This window comes from Martes martes (assembly GCF_963455335.1).
Source record: "Martes martes genome assembly, chromosome: 10".
Lineage (NCBI taxonomy): Eukaryota > Metazoa > Chordata > Mammalia > Carnivora > Mustelidae > Martes > Martes martes.
Window position 1 is genome coordinate 13,413,824 of NC_137898.1, and position 20,058 is coordinate 13,433,881.

At 37.5% G+C, this 20,058-nt stretch overlaps 3 protein-coding genes across 3 annotated transcripts in view; 1 reads left to right on the top strand and 2 right to left on the bottom strand.

Annotated features, from left to right (window-relative positions):
- The window catches only part of LOC308351081 (olfactory receptor 8K5-like), a gene marked incomplete at both ends in the record, with an annotated part of 48,614 nt that overhangs the window by 15,301 nt on the left and 13,255 nt on the right, over positions 1 to 20,058 (top strand). The window lies entirely within an intron of this gene.
- Positions 2,841 to 3,747, bottom strand: LOC308351164 (olfactory receptor 5J2-like; the record flags this gene model as incomplete). The annotated part of the gene is given in 2 exon segments (XM_080816629.1): positions 2,841 to 3,516; positions 3,518 to 3,747. Coding segments are annotated over 2 exon segments (906 nt in total).
- Positions 12,492 to 13,430, bottom strand: LOC308351101 (olfactory receptor 5J3-like; the record flags this gene model as incomplete). Its single annotated transcript, XM_080816580.1, has 1 exon — positions 12,492 to 13,430. One exon carries the CDS (start codon positions 13,428 to 13,430, stop codon positions 12,492 to 12,494), a length of 939 nt encoding a protein of 312 aa, XP_080672706.1.

Here is a 20,058-nt window from a genome sequence, read left to right on the forward strand (position 1 = left end):
GCACTTGCTCGATACAGGATTGCCACAAATCTCTGATTTGTTAAAAAAGAAAAAAAAAGCAGTATCTGTGAAGTGCAGTCAACTGAAACGCAATAAAATGAGTTATGCATATCTTCTGTATATATACTGACAGTATGCATTATTAATAATAGAATTATGATAACTGTTATATTGTTGGAAATAATTTTACAACACTAGCGTCTTATCTCTCCTGATTAATCATTATAAATATTTTAAATCAATTCCTACCCATATCATATGCACTCCAAAGTCTATTTGTAAATACAATCATTTTATAATTGTAAATTTGTACAATTTTATTACAGGAATATATGAAACTGCTTTTCCTATTAATTTTTTTAGTATTTTATTTATTTATTGGAGAGAGACAGAGATAGTGAGAGAAAGCATGAGCAGGGAGGAGGAGAAGGAGACTCCCTGCTGGCTTGATCCCAGGATCATGACCTGAACAGAATGCAGAATCCTGACTGACTGAACCCCCAGGTGTCAATTTTTTTCCTGTTTATAGAGATTTTTGTTAAGCAGTTTAATATGCCTGGCCTATCATTTACAAACTAGCAACAAAAAAAATCACCTGAATATTTCTTCAACTGACTCATGGGCTTTGAGGATCGCAGATGGCAACTACTGACCTTAACAGTATTGGAATTCAAAAATACAGAAAAATTTTACTTCATTCAATTTAATGCAAATATATTTTCCTCAGATTTATGAAGGAAAGCTATCAAATCACTGAGTACTTGCAGAACTAAGCCAGTAAGTACGTGTTAGCTTGCATAGTCTGATTTTTAAGTGTATTCAGTGGAATTTTTGTAAATGATGTTTCCAGCATGTGTTCTTACCATTTTTTGCTTTTAAATCTTGAATAAAGAGGAAGAGGATGCTTAAAAAGAGGGAAGGTTTTGGATTTTACTAGAAAGTTGCTCTTTTAGTGATCCTACACACAGAACTAGAAATGAAACATCTGAAATGGAAATCTTGAGGCTCCTATAACAATCTCAAAAGTACTGAGAGGACAACCACCCTCCCTCTTCAGAGAGTAAACCTAGAAAAGCAAGAAACATGGACCAAATAATAAGCTTTTGAAATGCTGAAATGGAATGACTCTGTACCCAAATTTCAGTGTGTGTGTGTGTGTGTGTGTGTGATTTTCCCACCTCTTTTTTTTTTTAAGATTTTATTTATTTATTTGACAGAGAGAAAGAGAGAGAGAGAGGTCACAAGTAGGCAGAGAGGCAGGCAGAGAGAGAGAGAGAGAAGCAGACTCCCCGCTGAGCAGGGAGCCTGATGCGGGGCTCGATCCCAGGACTCCGAGATCATGACCTGAGCCGAAGGCAGAGGCTTAACCCACTGAGTCACCCAGGCGCCCCAGCCATCTCTTTTTTCACAGTTAAATCTTTATGTAATTTTCAGCCAGAACATTACATACTGGTGGTCAGAACTGAGAGCTTCTGACATCGCTCAGGCAGCTCTTGGCAGCCTTTGAGAAGCCTTCCTCATCAGCTCAATTCTGCTGATGTTAGTGGCAAGAAATTCCCACCAACAAGAAGTCCTACAATTCAACCCAACCCAAGACCAGGTTGTTACTGGTGTTTCTGACCAACTGAGTCCAAAGTAGAGGTTCCAGTGATCCCATTCATGGGCTTGATACTTTGCTAAGGCATCTCTTGGAACTCAGATAAACAGTTTAGTCACTAGATTACTGGTGTGTTACAAAGAATGCCAAAGGATACAAACCAACAGCCAAATGAAGAGATACACAGAGGAAGTTCCCAAAGAACGGAGCGTCTGTCCTCATGGAGTTTGGGACCTGGGACAGTGGCATTTGGAAGTGTTCTCATTCACCAACCTGGAAGCTTTCTAAACCCGTTCTTTCTGGGTATTTATGGAGGCTTTATTACACAGCAAGATTAATTAAATCACTGGCCATTGATAACTGATTTAACCTCCAACCCCTCACTCATCCCCAGAAATCAGGGGGTAGAACTGAAACTTCCACCCACCTATTCATGGTCTGTTCCCCTAGCAACAACCCCCATCCTGTGGTACTTTCCAAAAGTTACCTCATTAACATAATAAAAGACATCTTTTTTGCTCTTATCACTTTCCAGATTCCAAGGGGTTTTGAAGCTCTGTGCCAGAAATTGGGTGAAGATCAAATATACATTTCTTTTTTTTTCCAAAGATTTTATTTATTTATTTGACACACAGAGATCACAAGTAGGCAGAGAGAGAGGCAGAGAGGAGGGAGCAGGCTCCCTGCTGAGCAGAAAGCCTAAGCAGGGCTGGATCCCAGGACCCTGAGATCATGACCTGAGCCAAAGGCAGAGGCTTTAACCCACTGAGCCACTCAGGTGCCCCAAATATACACTTCTTATTACCAATTGCAATATCACAAGCACTCTTTAAAATAAAATACAAGTTAATAGAAGGCAAATATCAGCTATATGATTATATCTATCGTCTTGGGTTTTTGAGAAAAAAATTATTTTTTAATAAATACTTTTTTAATGTCCTTACTTGCAAATGTTATTATACAATTATTTTCTCTAAATCACACACAAAATATGAAATGCAGTATTTTGCATTGATTCAGAGATTCACACCCTAGAATATCAGAAGACTTGTATGACAAACTATTGTTTTTATGATGCCACTCTATGAATAAAATAGCTTGCTTTTTCTGGTTGTCTGCTTGTATGACATGTAAGTGTGTAGGATAAAAAGTTCTGTACAATCCTTAAAAACTTTCACATTCATGAAATTCACTGAGGTAAGAACTGACTGGTAGACTGTTGTAGGTTAGCAGGGATTTGAAATCAACAGGGGAAATGTTTCATTTCTATGGCCCTTCCCACGGCACCCTTTACCTCTTTGTTTCTTAGACTGTAAATAAGTGGGTTTAACATGGGAATCACTAGTGTATAGAACACAGAAACCACCTTCTCCTGTTCTACGGAATACTGGGAACTGGGCTGGATGTAGCTAAAGCTTAAGGTACCATAGAATATGGTCACAGCAGTCAGGTGGGAGGCACAGGTGGAGAAGGCTTTCTGTCTACCTGAAGCTGACCGGATCTTCAGGATAGCGAAAACAATGAACATGTAGGAAATGATCACAATCAAGAAGGTGGCCATGGCAATGACTCCAGAGAAGGTTAAGAGCAATAATTCATTCATGGAAGTATCAGAACAAGACAGCTTTAGGAGTGAGGGAATATCACAGAAGAAGTGACTGACAACATTCAGGCTACAGAAGGACAGTCTGCCTAAACTTATTGTGTGTATTAACGAGTTAATTATTCCACATATCCATGATCCAGTGACCAGTCCTACACACTTTCTCTTAGATATGGCTACACTGTAAAGCAAAGGGTTGACAATGGCCACATAACGGTCATAGGCCATCACTGACAACAAGAAGCCTTCTGTGGTAACAAACACCCCAAAACACAAATGTTGGACCATACAAGCAGAGAAAGTAATGGTTCCCCTCAATTGCAGAGGAATAGCAGGCATCTACAAATGAAAGGCAGCTGAGGAAAAAGTACATGGGTGTGTGGAGCTTGGGAGTGATTTGGATTATGAAGACCATGCCCAGATTCCCCACCAAGGTAATGACATAAATCACCAGGAACAACACAAAAAGCATAATTTTCACGTCAGCACGGTCTGTCAGTCCCAAAAGAATAAACTCAGTAACAGCTGTATAATTCTCTTCAGCCATTGTTTGTTTCTTCTCATTAAAGCTGCTGTGAAAAAAGATCCAGGAATGACAGATTATATATATAATATATATATATGTGTATATATATATATATGAAATACATATATTTAGAAATATATATGTATTTCCCTAGTAAACTGTAATTTTTTATATATATATATATATATATATGTAAAATTTGAACAATTACTGATGTCAGCATTTGGGTAAATAATATCCCTTCTTTGGATCTGAGTTTCTTTACCAATAAAATTAACAAACGGACCAACAAAATTAACAAGTTAAATTAGTAATTAACAACAAATTGTTTTTAATTTTCTTTCCAGCGGTGCTGTTTCACATGATTATATTCCAAAAAAAAAATGGTTTATCTCTCACAGCTTTGCTCTGTCTTTAAAATGTCTACCTCAGTAGCAAAATTGTCTTAGCATTAAGAAAACACTAACAGCTACTGAAATCCATAGCATGCCTAATATAGATCATGAATAAAGTATATTGTTATTCAATGAAATTCTCTTCTAATCTTTTGTTTTTGAACAAATTATATTTATTTTGAAGTTATATATAGAATTGATCTACATTAGTACAGACAGCAAAGTGACTACAGTCATGAAGTAAGGTGACTCAGGTATCTATAATAATGGCATTTGAAAATACCAAGAATTCTGGCTTTGGTGACCATGGGAGACATTTGGTGGCAACACTTAATTAACTCTGGAAACTCATGAAATAAAAGCCTGGCTCTTGCTTTATAACTATTAAAAGTAGCCAAGATTCTTGCTTTGGGACAGTCTTCCCCAAGACCATAGTAAGAGAACATCTTTGGAAGGTCACTAACTTGAGACTGACGACACAGAATTCCGTAACTTGTATATCTGGACCAAATGGAGGCTTCCTCCTTTTTCTTTTTCTTTCTTTTTTTTTTTTTTTTTAAGATTTTATTTATTTATTTGACAGAGAGAGATCACAAGTAGGCAGAGCAACAGGCAGAGAAAGGGGAAACAAGCTCCCTGCTGAGCAGAGAGCCCAATGCAGGGCTGGATCCAGGACCCTGGGATCATGACCTGAGCCGAAGGCAGAGGCTTTAACCCACTGAGCCACCCAGGCGCCCCTGCTTCTTCCTTTTTCTAAGATCTCAAGTAGTTATAGAAATTTCAACACACTAATTCAGAATATGAATATCTATATATACTCACCAAATGCTTTGTGATACCTCTTCATATTCTTCATCCTATTATAGATAGTTTAAACAATTTAAGGCTTTCTCAAAATGCAATTTTCATTAGATAATTGAATATATACCAGTGATGTACATTTAATACACAATGTACAATGATATACAATGAACTTCTTTTGGTTCGTGGTGATCACTCTTAAAGCATGTAAACATTGCAAGTCCACATTTCTATTTTGGATCATGTCTGCAATGCTTAAGTGGTATTGATTTTTACTTATTTGTTCATTTATTTATTATAGTAGTCAAATGAACATCTCAAGTTATTGTTTACAAACTTGTTTTGTTAAATGGGAGATTTTTTTTTTTTTTTCTTTAGAGAGGGAGAGAGAGAGTGAGCACTGGCAGATGGAGGCAGAGGGAGAAGCAGGCTCCCTGCTGAGCAAGGAGCCCCATGTGGGACTCGATCCTAGGACGCTGAGGATCATGACCTGAGCCAAAGGCAGCTGCTTAACCAACTGAGCCACCCAGGCGTCCCTAAATGGGAGATTTTTTAAAAAAAGTATTTCTTCATGATCTCTGATATGCTCTTTAAAGATTACATCACATTTGGCAGTATCTAAGAGTCTGTACAACAAATGATGTCTGAGTGTTTCAAAACTGCATTTTCATAGATCTTCTACCTGCTCTTTCTTCTGTTACTCTTAGAGTATTGACTGAAATGATTTTGTTAACAAAAGAAGACCACTTACAAATACGAATTTTATTATAAGCTATAACTTAGGAAAAACCATATTTTAAAGAAATTAAAAATTAAATTAGTTGCCCAAATATAAAACTATATAACTTTGGCAGCAAAAAAGTGATAGCAATATTGTAAATTGAATTATATAAAAGGATATGGACTTGACCTACATGAATTTTAAGGATCAAAACATTGATATGATTCTATCATATTTGAAATTTTCAATTATCTACAGAAAGAATGCTAAATAGTAAAAAAAAAAATTAAAAAAGAAAGATATTAAAATGATTGAATTTAACTTACCAAAGATGGAAAAATCATAGGATATTAGTTTATTTAGAATGCTCAGATCTGTCTCCATTGTTTCTTACTCTCTTCTTAGAAATCAAATCAGTTAATAATTTCTCTGAGATTCAGAATGATCAGTATTTTAGTGATAGGTAACTGAAGATAATTCTAGGTTAAAAAATACAAGTAACACATTATAAAACAAACATAATGGAAAAAAGAAACAATGGTTTTACATCTTTAATCCCTTCCTCATAGAGGGCAAATTTGAAAGAATGGACAAGTATATACACACATAAATATGTATTTTCTTGTTGTTGTTCTAATTAGGCCAGAAACCCTATAGTTCAGATACCAATTACACTAAAGCAACAACAATAAAATTACACTTTGATTGCATTCTGGTTTCTCAGGGACTCTCTCAAGGTATTCCAATGAGACTAGTTTCTCTAAGATGTGTAATATGAAAAATGTCAAAAACAGTGGAAAGGAACGAAGAGCCGATAATGAGAGGATAGAAATATTGATTGTAAATAATTTGCACAAAGTGGATAACATTTCGTTAAGATATCATATGGACTGAGCCAATTGGTAGCAAGGAAAAATTGCATAAGTAGAATCCAGCTTGATAATGGTTATTATTTCTAAAAAGTTTGGAAGTAGCACCCCATCACCCATATCCATACACTTCTTTTTTTTTTTTTTAAAGACTTTATTTACTTGACAGAGAGAGACCAGTGAGAGAGGGAATACAAGCAGGGAGAGTGGGGGAGGGAGAGGCAGGCTTCCCGCAGAGCAGGAAGCCCGATGTGGGACTTGATCCCAGGACTCCAGGATCATGACCTGAGCTGAAGGCAGATGCCTAACTGACTGAGCCACCCAGGAGACCCCATATCCACACACTTCTACTCAGAATCTAATTCTTCATTCTATGTAATGAATATAATGAATGGAACATGGCTATGTCTTACTCCTACCAGATCTTATACTTAGCTTCAAAAATATTTTCATTCATTTAACAAATACTTCTTGTTTTAAAGATTTTTTTTAGTTTACTTTCTTTTTCATTTCTTTTTCTTTTTTTTTTTTTTTTTTTAAAGAGAGAGGGTGTGTGAGCAGGTGAAGAGGGGCAGAGGGAGAGGGAGAGAAGGGATCTCGGGATCTCAGGCAGACTCTGCGCTGACTGCTGAGCCCATTGCAGGGCTCAATCTCACAACCCTGAGATCATGATCTCAGCTGAAATCAAGAGTCAGATGCTTAACCAACTGAACCACCCTCCTATTTAACAAATATTTCTTGAGGACCAAGGAGAGCTAGACATTATGTTGGGCACTAGAAGGATAGGGATTATCCAAAACAACAAATAAGCAAACACGGTTGGACTTCTGCTTCTAGCAAAAATGGAAGACTAGATATAACTCTATCTTCCTCAAAAAATATTTTGAAAGAGAATACATTGAAATGCTGAATGTAAAAGTAAAACATACCACAGCATTTTTAGATGACACATAAATAAATAAGTGGAATTGTTTTAGCTTCAAAAGGAAGAAAAAGAAAAAAATCAAAGGTAAACATGTACACTAACACTATGACTCTCCTGGGACATTTGCAAAACGTTATAACTTTACATGTAACATTAAATTTGTTCAAAAGAATGCTAAGACTTTGTGTCCATGAACAACACAGAACTCCACTAAAACCCAAATAAAAATCCACTATCCTTGAAACACTGGCATTTGATTCAAATCCTAGCTAGATAAATCTGCTTATCAGCACAAATTATAAATAAACTTGCCTACCATGATCTGGTATCTTGTTAGGAAAACATCTCACCTGAGAATCAGTAACCGCAACCTTTTCTCATATGGATGGAAGTTTGGATTTTGCTGTCTGCCTAAGTGAGGAAACTTCTTGCTGAGAAATTAAATACTGTGGTCTGAGTGTTACCACTTGGAACTACTAATGGAATGGGCCACCCATGATTATCACAGCAAAGATCCTACTAAACATGAACTCACCATTCAATTGCAAAACACAATGACAAAGAACACCTCCTAAATGAGAATATGGAAAACAATAAATATACTTAAATATTTAAAATGTTTTTAAAAAATAAAAGTTGTCAAGTGGTTAAAAGGAAAAAAGCTAAAGGGAAAAAACATCTTCCAAGAAGACCAAGGTTGAAAGTTAACTGACTGGCAATGTACTAAACAAGAGATTAGGAAGAAAGAATAAATGAGTGATACCTGTGAGAAAATCTAGCTAGACAAAAGGAAAGTTATGTTTTATTTATTTTTTTAGAGATTTTATTTATTTGAGAGAGAGAGAGAGATCACAAGTATGCAGAGAGGCAGACAGAGAGAGAGGAGGAGGAAGCAGGCTCCCTGCCAAACAGAGAGCCCGACGCAGAGCTCGATTCCAGGACCCTGGGATCATGACCTGAGCTGAAGACAGAGGCTTTAACCCACGGAGCCACCCAGGCGCCCAGAAAGTTATGTTTTAGATGTGGGAAATATACCCTTGTGAGAGGGATTAAACCATAACAAGAAACTAGTTTGAGGAAGAGGTGTTAAGTTGTTCATTTTCTCTCCTCCAAAAATGTCCTGGCAGAATTAATTCAATTATCGACTGATTCTGATATCAGGCAAAGGCCAACCCAGTTTGGCCCTTGGGGTCCACAGCAAACATTAGGTTGTGGACAAAAAAAGGATAACATATAAGTCTCAGTAGAGGAGCACTCCATATTCCCTCTTTGTGATACTCCTTTCTGCCCTCTCATTAACCTTGAAGACTACAAGCTTTTTGAAACTGTAGTGGGAAAAGTTAAAAGGAGGTTTTTTTACAGGGGATATTCAGTGCAATAAGATGGGCGGTATTATGGAAGGGATGATAAATGACAACTAGGTGGAGTTCTCTTGCCATGAGGAAGACCTTTCCCCTCATAACATACCATGTTGAATTATGGACTTGAGCCCCTTTCTCCAAGATAAAGATGGTGGCTCTAGGGAAAGAACTCCCCAGGGGAATTCCACAAAGGAAATAACTAGGCATCTAAAAAAGGGTAACATTCTGGGGCACCTGGGTGGCTCAGTCAGTTAAGTGTTCAGCTCTTGACTTCACCTCAGTCATGATTTCTGGGTCATGAGATTGAGCCCCACGTCAGGTTCCATGCTCAGTGAGGAGTCTGCTTCTCTTTCTCTCCCTCTTCCCCTCCTTGCTTGGGCTCTCTCTCTCTCTTTGAAGTAAATAATAAATAAATCTTTAAAAAATAAAAGTGAAAAGGGTAACTTACTAATTCTACTTCCTCTAACAGAAAAAGAAAGAAAAAGAAACCCCCTGGGATGCCTGGGTGGCTCAGTTGGTTGAGCAGCTGCCTTCGGCTCAGGTCATGATCCCAGCGTCCTGGGATCGAGTCCCACATCGGGCTCCTTGCTCCGCAGGGAGCCTGCTTCTCCCTCTGCCTCTGCCTACCACTCTGTCTGCCTGTGCTCGCTTGCTCTCTCTCTAACAAATAAATAAATTAAAAAAAAAAAAAAAAAGAAAGAAAAAGAAACCCCCTGACATAATGAAATAAACAAATCAGGAACTTAAAATATGTAATATGCATCCTTAAAAAAGAGGAGAATGTTGGTGACATGTAGCAAGATTTACCCTTCTAACTGTATGCTGGACAAGATCTCCAAAATGATACCCCTGTCACACCATAACTGCATCCTAGATGAGCCATAAATTTCAAAATATTGCTGCACTGAATGAAAGCCAAAGACCTTCAAAAGCCAACAAACAAAAAGAACAAAGCAAACAAGACATTTTTAGCTGAAATAGGGAATTATAGCCATGGTAATAAAACCAGAATCAGCGTGGTAATGAGGATATGTCTGACGGAGTTGATCTGGAGACTCCAGGATAAACATAGGAGTACTTCTGGCACTCAGCAGAAGCAAATTTAATAATTCTTTAAAAATTAACCCAATTAAACTGGCTACTATGAACACCATAGGATTCCCAGAATTTTAGGGGAAAAAAATGTACTTGCATGAATATTACTACCTAGGCATAGAAGCAAGCTTTCATGTGTCTGAAGGAAAATAAATAAATAAATAAATGGATGTAAGTCAATAACAGTTTCAGACATTTGAGTAAGCACATACATATGATAAAATATACATGAATCAGTGCAAAAACTAAAATTTAATGACACGAAAAATTTGGAAGATAAAGAATAAGAAATGTGTACTAAGAAATACTAAAGAAAAATAACATATCTAGGTTAACATCAAAGAGGTGGCTCAGTGGGTTAAGCCTCTCCCTTTGCCTCAGGTCATGATCTCAGGGTCCTGGGATCAAACTCCACATCGGGCTCTCTGCTTAGCAGAGAGCCTGCTTCCTCTTCCCTATCTGCCTGTCTCTCTGCCTACTTGTGATCTCTCTTTTTCTGACAAATAAATAAATAAAATCTTTAAAAAAAATAATTTTTTAAAAAATAAAATCTTTAAAAAAGAGAGAGAGAGCTCAAGAAATGCTAAAAGATGATCAAGATGTAATAACCAAAGGTTCAGCTTAGGAGGCGTATGTTAAAATTTTTTATTTTAATGCATCTGAATTAACTAATGGGATCTGTAACTCCCTTTTCAGGACTATACTAAAAATAGTGACTATACCAGATTTTTTGCAAATATGAATGATGATTGAGGTTATATAAAAGGAGCATGGGAAGCAGTGCCTGGGTGGCTCCGTTGGTTGAGCTTCTGACTCTTGGTTTCAGCTCAAGTCATGATCCCAGGGTCCTCAGATGAGCCCTCCATCAGGCTCTGCACTGGGTGGGGAGTCTGCTTAAGATTCCTCTCCCTCTTTCTCTCTCTGTCCCTCTCCCACTCACATGTTCTCACTCCCTCTCTCTCTCTCTAAAATAAATAAGTAAATCTTTAAAAAAATTAAGAGAGTATGGGAAAATTGATTTTCTTACACTGATTTTTTTTAATATTAATTCTTCTTTATAGGTTATAGGAATATACATGGAGATCTGTATGCATATATGTTTGCTTGTCCTGGAAATCAGAGTGTTACTTCAATTAAATACATTATTCTATGGGTGTCTAGGTGGCTTATTTGATTAACAGTCTGCCTTTGGCCCAGGTCATGATCCCAGGGTCCTGGGATGGAGCCCAACATCAGCCCCCCTGCTCAGTGTGGAGCCTAACTCTCCCTCTCCCTCTGCCCCTCCTGCCACCCCCTTGTTCTCAATCTCTCTCTCTCTCAAATAATAATAACAAAAAACTACATTCTTCTAGGAAGTATTATTAGTGTTACAACAATGAAGATGATCGTTCTATTTAAGGCTACACCTTCATGGAATGTGACTTATATCCCATGTGAATGAACAGCACATTTGTTTGAAATCAACCTATGTTCCTGCCCCATGTCTTACAAACAAATAGGTAAAAACAACTCCTTTTACAATAGCTTTGTTGTTGCCATTGTTCACAGGAAAGACAAAAATCACTTTTAAAAACTTTCTCACTAGTTTTAAACACCTCAGGTTGTCTACTCTAATGTCCATAGTTAATAGATGCTCCAAAATACAGAACACTGTGCACGATAGAAATACTTTTTATTTTTAAAATGTAATATAATATTATTTACAGAACTTTCTGGTAACAGATCAGCGTTTCTAAAATGGTAGGAAGTGATGAAGTTATATAATCAAACAATTCACTATTATAGGACTAAACCTCTAGGCAGGTATTAATACCCATCCTGAGATTTTTTCAGAATGCTGGACTTCTTAATTTAATTATGAAAGAGCATGAAGTAGACTCTTGAAGGGAGATATGGATGGGAAGAGTCCTGAATTTTTCCTACTTTAAAATGGAGTCATTGTATACATGTACCTATCTTTTTGGATGGATATTTTCTTGGGGGGAGGGCAAGCTCATTATTGCAAGCTGAGGATTGTTAACGATATCATTGTCTCATAATCCATCTTTGTTGCTGAGGTCACTGATATCTAAGAAGAAGTATTAGAGTAAATGAGTAGCTACTAGTTGGAAAATATCCTTTGGTATAACACCCTTCTTTTTAGTTAACATGGAGATTTGCTAATATTTAAAATTGAAAGCAAGTTTTAAAAATAAAGGAAAAAATTATACACAATTATCTTAATTTTCTGAGCAAGTAATTTTTAAGTATCTTAGAAAAATCCCTAATTCCTTATATCTCCAAAAGTATATGCATAGTTCTTCTTTTAGTTTTCCAGATATTAGAAAATTTACAATTCTATAGATGAAAAAAATAAATTTTATTAAAATCATGCAGATATCAATAATCAAGTATCTCGCATAAGCTGAAGTTTAAGTTATCTGTTCCCAAATACAGTAAATCACATCTACTTTGTAGTTTTGTTTCCTCATGTGAAAATGAGCATGCAGAATAAAATCATTTGTACTATACTTAGAATCTCTCCAGTTAATTAAATTCATGGGAATGTTAGTAAAGAACAGACTAATGGACTATTGTAGGATTAGCAGAGACTTGAAATTAACAGGGGAAATGTTTCATTTCTGTGGCCCTTCCCACGGCACCCTTTACCTCTTTGTTTCTCAGACTGTAAATAAGTGGGTTTAACATGGGAATCACTAGTGTATAGAACACAGAAACCACCTTCTCCTGTTCTACGGAATACTGGGAACTGGGCTGGATGTAGCTAAAGCTTAAGGTACCATAGAATATGGTCACAGCAGTCAGGTGGGAGGCACAGGTGGAGAAGGCTTTCTGTCTGCCTGAAGCTGACCGGATCTTCAGGATAGCGAAAACAATGAACATGTAGGAAATGATCACAATCAAGAAGGTGGCCATGGCAATGACTCCAGAGAAGGTTAAGAGCAATAATTCATTCATGGAAGTATCAGAACAAGACAGCTTTAGGAGTGGGGGAACATCACAGAAGAAGTGCCTGACAACATTGGACCCACAAAAGGACAGTCTGCCCAAGCTTATTGTGTGTGTCAATGAGTTAATCATTCCACCTATGAATGACCCAGTGACCAGCCCTACACACTTCCTCTTAGACATGGCTACCCTGTAAAGCAAAGGGTTGACAATGGCCACATAATGGTCATAGGCCATCACTGACAACAAGAAACCTTCTGTGATGATAAACACCCCAAAACACAAATGCTGCACTATGCAGGCAGAGAATGAAATGGTTTCCCTCACAACCCAGAAGCTGATCAGCATTTTTGGTGCAATAACAGAGGAATAGCAGGCATCTACAAATGAAAGGCAGCTGAGGAAAAAGTACATGGGTGTGTGGAGCTTGGGAGTGATTTGGATTATGAAGATCATGCCCAGATTCCCCACCAAGGTAATGGCATAAATCACCAAGAACAACACAAAAAATATAATTTTCAGGTTAGCACGGTCTGTCAGTCCCAAAAGAATGAATTCAGTAACAGCCGTGAAATTCTCTTCTGCCATTTGGTAATTCCTTATCTTGAACTCTGGGATGAAAAAAATAAGGGAATTAGAAAGGACAGGACAATCAGGTATTTCTTAAAGACAAATAGAAATATACGTAGAGTTGTGTCCTTGAATAAATTATTATTTTGCTGAATCTGTCTCCTCACTTGTTTATTTATTGTTAAAGATTTTATTTATTTATTTGTGAGAGAGAGAGAGCATGAACGGGGTGAAGGGCAGTGGGTGAGAGAGGAAGAAGCAGACCTCCACTGAGCAGGGAATCCAATCTGGGAGCTCCCAGGACCCTGAGATCATGACCTGAGCTCAAGGCAGATGCTTCACCAATGAGCCACCCAGGACCCAAAGGTCTCCTCATTTATAAAGTAGGAGCTTGATTAGATTCTTAATTTTTTTTCAGTGTTACTTATGATTCTATCCCACAAGGAAGTACAAAAGCATTTGTACAAAAGCATTTATGCTCTAAAAAATTTCCATCTGTCTCTAAAGTTCCCGCTTCTATAGGAAGGTGATACCAGCATGAGGGACACTAATGACAAGTGAAAGGAAATTGAAAAATTAAATTCAAGCCTTATTTTCAACGCTCTGTTTTTAAATATAAGAGAAGTAAATTACAAGAAGATCTAAAATCAGCTGTACTGTCAACTATGCAGTTAATCCACAAAAGCACTATGATGTAACCAGAGAATTGGCAAATATTATACAGCAGGGGTTGTCCTTCAAGATGATGCCATGATACTTCTTAAAGTACATGGATCTCTGGCCTCTTCTGATGCCTCCAGATGGGCAGCATGGAAAGACACTCTCAGTGGAATCACCTTCTCTGAGACCCAGAGCACTGAAAACTATATCTTGACTAAATGGAATAGTTAGAAGATTCCAGAAGTTACCCGAGCCCCTGAATAAATAAATTTTATATTTATGTTTGCTATTAGCTTGTCATTATATAAATGCTTATACAGATAATGTATATGCTATTTAATGAAATTAATTATTTGCTATATACATGTATATATAAATATAGGTCTAGGTATATAAAAGCTCTCACACACAATATATATAGAAAAGATAAAATTTAAAATGTACGTAGCCACAATCATCTATTGAGCTGGAACACTTTTCTCATATCCTTTATATAATAATAAGTATATACGGCCCTTTTAGTTTTCTAAATCCAATTTTCATTAGTTTGGTTTTTTATACTTTTTATTCAACTTGTATTGTATTTCTGTAAGAACCAATATATCCATAATAGAATAGAACTCTCTCTCCCATATTTTACATTTAAGGGTGTATTTTTAGAAATGAAATAAAAACAATGATAAAGTTCAGTTTATTTGAATGTCCACAATAGCCAAACTATGGAAAGAACCTAGATGTCCATCAACAGATGAATGGATAAAGTAGTTTTAGTATATATATACAATGGGATACTATGCAGCCATCAAAAGAAATGAAATCTTGCCATTTACAACAAATGGATGTTGTTGGATGGAACTAGAGGGTATTATGCTAAGTGAAATAAGTCAATCAGAGAAAGACAATTATCATATGATCTCTCTGAAATGAGGAACTTGAGAGGCAGGGTGGGGGGTTGTGGGGAGAAGGAGAAAAAAATGAAACAAGATGAGACAGGGGAGGGAGACAAACTATAAGAGATTCTTAATCTCATGAAAGAAACTGAAGGTTGCTGGAAGGGAGAGGGGTGGAAGGGATATGGTGGCTGGATGATGGACACTGAGGACCCTGGAGAGGGTATGTGCTATGGTGAGTGCTGTGAATTGTGTAAGACTGATGATTCACAGAACTGTACCCCTGAAACAAATAATACTTTATATGTTCATTTAAAGAATTTTTTTTAAATTGGCTTATTTATATTCTGTTGACTTATTTTAAGTAATATATTTTAGTTGCCACAAAAGAGAAATGATTAACATTATCTCAATGATTCAAATATCTTGCTATCACTTACTGACTTATTGACTTTGGCAAATTCATTTATTTTCTCTCAGACTGCATGTAATTACACCTACATCACATGATTATTGAAAAAAATAAGAAATATTGCAGGCAAAATTCTAAATAATGCTTTGAATGTGTAAGAACTCAAATTATAGCTATCAGATAATAAGATAGATAAATAATAGAAAGATAGATGACAGAGAGAGATAGACAATGGATAGATAGATGATAGGTAATAGAAGATATATAAGTAGGTAGATAAGCAATATACTGATAGGTAATTGCTATGTGAGTTTTTTCTAGAGGAAGATATGGATGAATATAAATCATGAAAAAAAGTACTTTAATCAGCCAATTTACCTTTCTCCATTTTAAATCTCTCATTCATTTTATTTAAAATGTTATTAAATGTAAATTCATATGGGTGGTTTAACATTTTCTTTGACAAATTACTAACCCATAAATTTTTACAATTTCTCATATGTAGCTTAGAAAGTACCAAAACATTCACCAAAGTGCATGAGTACTTTCAACAAATAATGTTAATCCCAGACTTTTCAAAACTAAATATAATATTGTCCATCACATCCGAACTCTCCTGTACAGTAGCCAGTCATGTAAATGTTTAAATAGAAACTGAATCAAATTTCAGTTCTGTGAACTAGTCCCCATTCAAGTGCTCAATATCCATATATGACTAGTAACCATTATCCTGAACAGCACAAATCATAGACATTTCCATCACTGCAGAAAGTTGTATTGGTTAGAGTTCTCATATAACTATCTGACTCACCTTTTCAGAACACCAATTGAAAAACATTTCTGAAGTTAAGATTATCTATTGTAGACAGTTCTCATTGTAAACATAACTTTAAAAAATGCCATTTCTGAAAGGAATTTAGAAATTCAACTCTATCATTTTTTCAGGGATGCTCATCCTCTGCAAAATTTAAGGTGATGTTGAAATAGAATTGGATGATAGGATGAGGAGTTAGATGAAATCACCTCTAAATTTTTTTAAAAATATTTTATGTATTTGAGAGAGAGAATGAGAGAGAGAGAGTATGAGAGGGGAGAGGGTTAGAGGGAGAAGCAGACTCCCCACTGAGCAGAGAGCCCAATGTGGAACTCGATCCTGGGACTCCAGGATCATGACTGGAGCTGAAGGCAGTTGCTTAACTGACTGAGCCACCCAGGCACCCTGACCTCTAACATTTTAACACCCATATGATTCTGTCAGATTAAAAACAAATTTTCTAACTGATTTACTTCCTATAAGGAAATTCCAAATTTAAAAAATTATGAAAGAAGTTGAACTTACCAAAAACTACTTTAAACTTTCAGCTTTAGAAACTTCATATCTTTTTCTCTGGCTTTTCACTCTTTAGTCAAAAGCAATTTAAGTTAATGATAATATAATATAAAGAGTGATTATATTAATAGTATATATCTGAAGATAACCCCAGGTAAAATAATTGAAGGCAAATCTTATCTATTAATGCACAAAAAGCAGAATAACAAACTAATAAATACAGTTTTAGAATATTCAATTTTTTCCTCTAAGAGGATGAATTTGGATAGAGGGGACAGCTATATATTTATATGTATACTCTTTAGAAGGGCCTCTGAGGAAATCAAGCACCACTTCCACATTATAGGGTAACTAATGAAAGCTTAGGAATCACTATTTCTCTAGGGACTTTACATTTTTCATTGATTCATATACCTCCCTAATGGGCATAATTAACTCACATGCTACAAAGAACTTAAGAAAATATCAAGCAAAAAAATGTTTTAATCTTTTTGGGAGATGTTTGAAATTCAGCAAAATATAATAGGAACAATAATGAAGATAATCTGTTCAATAGAAAGGTAAATTACTGGAATGATAAATAGATGTTTCTAGGTTTGTTAGAAACTTTGTCTTTAGCAGATGTTCAAGATAAGGAAACTGACAAATGTTACTACTTTAAAGCAACACCTACATCCACAGTAAACAAGCAAATTCTGATGGTTAGGACACCTATCTCTATTCTCAGTTTAACATGCAAAATGAGTTGGCAGAAATTTTGCTAGAAATCCTGTTCAGAGTCAGTGTTTATGATGTAGGGAAGATGTTGGGGTTTGGAGCCAACAGCCAAGATAGAATTCTTGAGACACCTTTGGTGCAAAAAGGTGGTTTTATTAAAGCATGGGGACAGGATCCACAGGCAGAAAGAGCTGCACTGGGGTCATGAGGAGCTGCTCATTATTTACTCTCAAGTTGAGTGGGTTAGGGATAGAATAAGCCTCCCAGGTATTTTGGAAACAAGGTTTTTAGAACCTTGAGGGGACTAGCTATTGTTAGGAAAAGGTCATTTATTACTGTGTGTTAAAACTCAGTCATGAGACCCTTCAGATGGAGATCAGTGGGTCATATGTTTGGAGGATGATTGTGAACATGCATCTTGACAGATAGAGATAAAGGAAGTTTCAAAAGGAATTTTTGTATGTTAAAGTAGACTTAGAGGACCCTGGGGTGTTGGGATAATGTTAAGCTAAAATTGCCTTTTGCTCTTAGCAAAGTATTAATGCTGAGGCATCTGAGCTCCCAGAGGAAGGTTAGGTTAAGCTAAGAATGCCTTTTGCCTTTAGCAAAGTATTAACATTGTTGCAGCTGAGGTCCCAGAGGAAGGTGACTCAGTATTTGTTTCAAACACTTGTCAAAGAGCTTTAGGCAATAAGGAATTTTTTTTTTCTTTTGCCTTTGTTTCCCAAAGCACTTACATTCATCAGGCTACTATTTATTGATGTATGATATGCTCTAGGCATTATGCTGCATGCTAGAGATAAGAGGTTATCAAAAATAATGGAACATTCACTTTTAGAAAGATTGAAAATTAAATATCTTCCCCAAAACACTTATATCAGTATATTTAGAAATCTGATCTGAGAAAGAGTGGATAATTACCATGGGGGATAATGAGAAGTGATATGGGAAACAAAGGCAGAAGAAAAATTATTAATCTCTTCTATCTAGCAGCCCATTGACAAGTCCTTGAAACAGGGAGACTTGATAGAGAAAAACTGTACTCTAAGATGGCTAACCAAACCAGCAAGGGAATTCTAGTCCCTTTCTCAAAGCCCTTCCGGGTTCTTCTTTCCTACCCCATTCCCCGTGTACCAAAAGTACCAAGTATGTGGAAGTAGAAAGGTATAAATACCCTTGCCTGCTTCTGCTGGGGCTCAGACGTTTGGAGAACAACCTTGTCTGAGGCCACCAGTGTTAAATAAACCTCTGATCCTCCAAAGTCTCCGAGTGCTGCTTGCTTCTTCTCCCAGGATCCAGTCCAGGTTCCGTGAGACTTGGTTCCCTGACTGGGAAACCCAACCATGCTGGCATATTGTTGCCACTGGTTTGGGGCAGTGGTGGGGCAGTGACGGAATGAGGGATCTAAGGGAGAAGGCGTGCCCTGCCGAATTTGTGGCAGTCTCCCTCCAGTTGCCTCAGGTTGGCCACCCCGCTGTTCCCACCCGGACTCAAAGGAGACTTGGTAGGTCAGGACCTGGTCCCAATGTCAGATTCCAGTAAGGCCTGGGGCCCCAGTGATGAGGGAGCAGGAGGCTGGCTGAGGACAAAGCAAAAGCTGGCACCTTGCACCCCCTCTCCACCCACTCCCCTGGGAAATGCGTGTGACATTCCTCAGGCACCCCTGACTGCCATAAACGAGAAACAAATAGTTAACTTGCAGAGATCACAATCCTGCAAGGCAGGAGTCTCCCTTGGTTTACAAATGTCCTTGAGATTTACAACAAAGAAGTTACCTTATCAATAGCCCAATTTCCAGAGGCACATAACTCAGTTCCTCAAGCCCTAACATCACCCTCCCCTCCATAAAAACTGAAGGAGGCTGAGGTAGAAGGATAAGTAAATAAAGTTAAATTGCTTCTAAACCTAAATCTCACTCACAAGGACGCTTGATAGCAGGAATGCGACATTCCACCAGGAGACTCCCAATTGTCTTTATGTCAGTGCCTCATTAGAGGGAAAGCGGCCTTGGCTGGATAGTAACAAGGACTTCAATATCCTGACAGTCTTCTTTACCCTGATAGCCCTTCTGAACACCCCCTTTGTCCTCACCTACCTAACTCCTGTGTATATAACCAACCACTCCTCACATCCCCGGGGCAGCTGCATCTCTGCCTGCCCACGGGTCCTGTCCCCGTGCTTTAATAAACCACCTTTTTGCACCAGAGACGTCTTAAGAATTCTTTCTTAGCCGTCGGCTCCGAACCTCACTCCACCGAACCTGACCTAGGTTCTAGAACTTCATCACCAGGACCCAATCAGGCCCAACCCCTGTGAGTGGATGGGGAGACTGATCACCTCCCAGAGACCTCTTAGATGTCTCACAGGTAGGGCCTCCCAGACAGGGAGGTCCTTCAGGTCAGGAACTCCCCATAAGGAGGGATGGGAAGGAATTTCTGAAAGGAATTCCACAGGTCAGGGCCTCCGGGGGGAAGGAACTGTAATAACTTTAGTGTGAATGCATGAGTGAATGTGCAGTTTGACCTGGTTTGTCAGGCGGGCTGATTCTGTGGCCCCACGTGTGGGCACCCTTAGGGTCCCCAGAAGCCTAAGGAGTCTGAGTGGCCTAAATTGCTTCCATGGTGATCTCATAGGGTC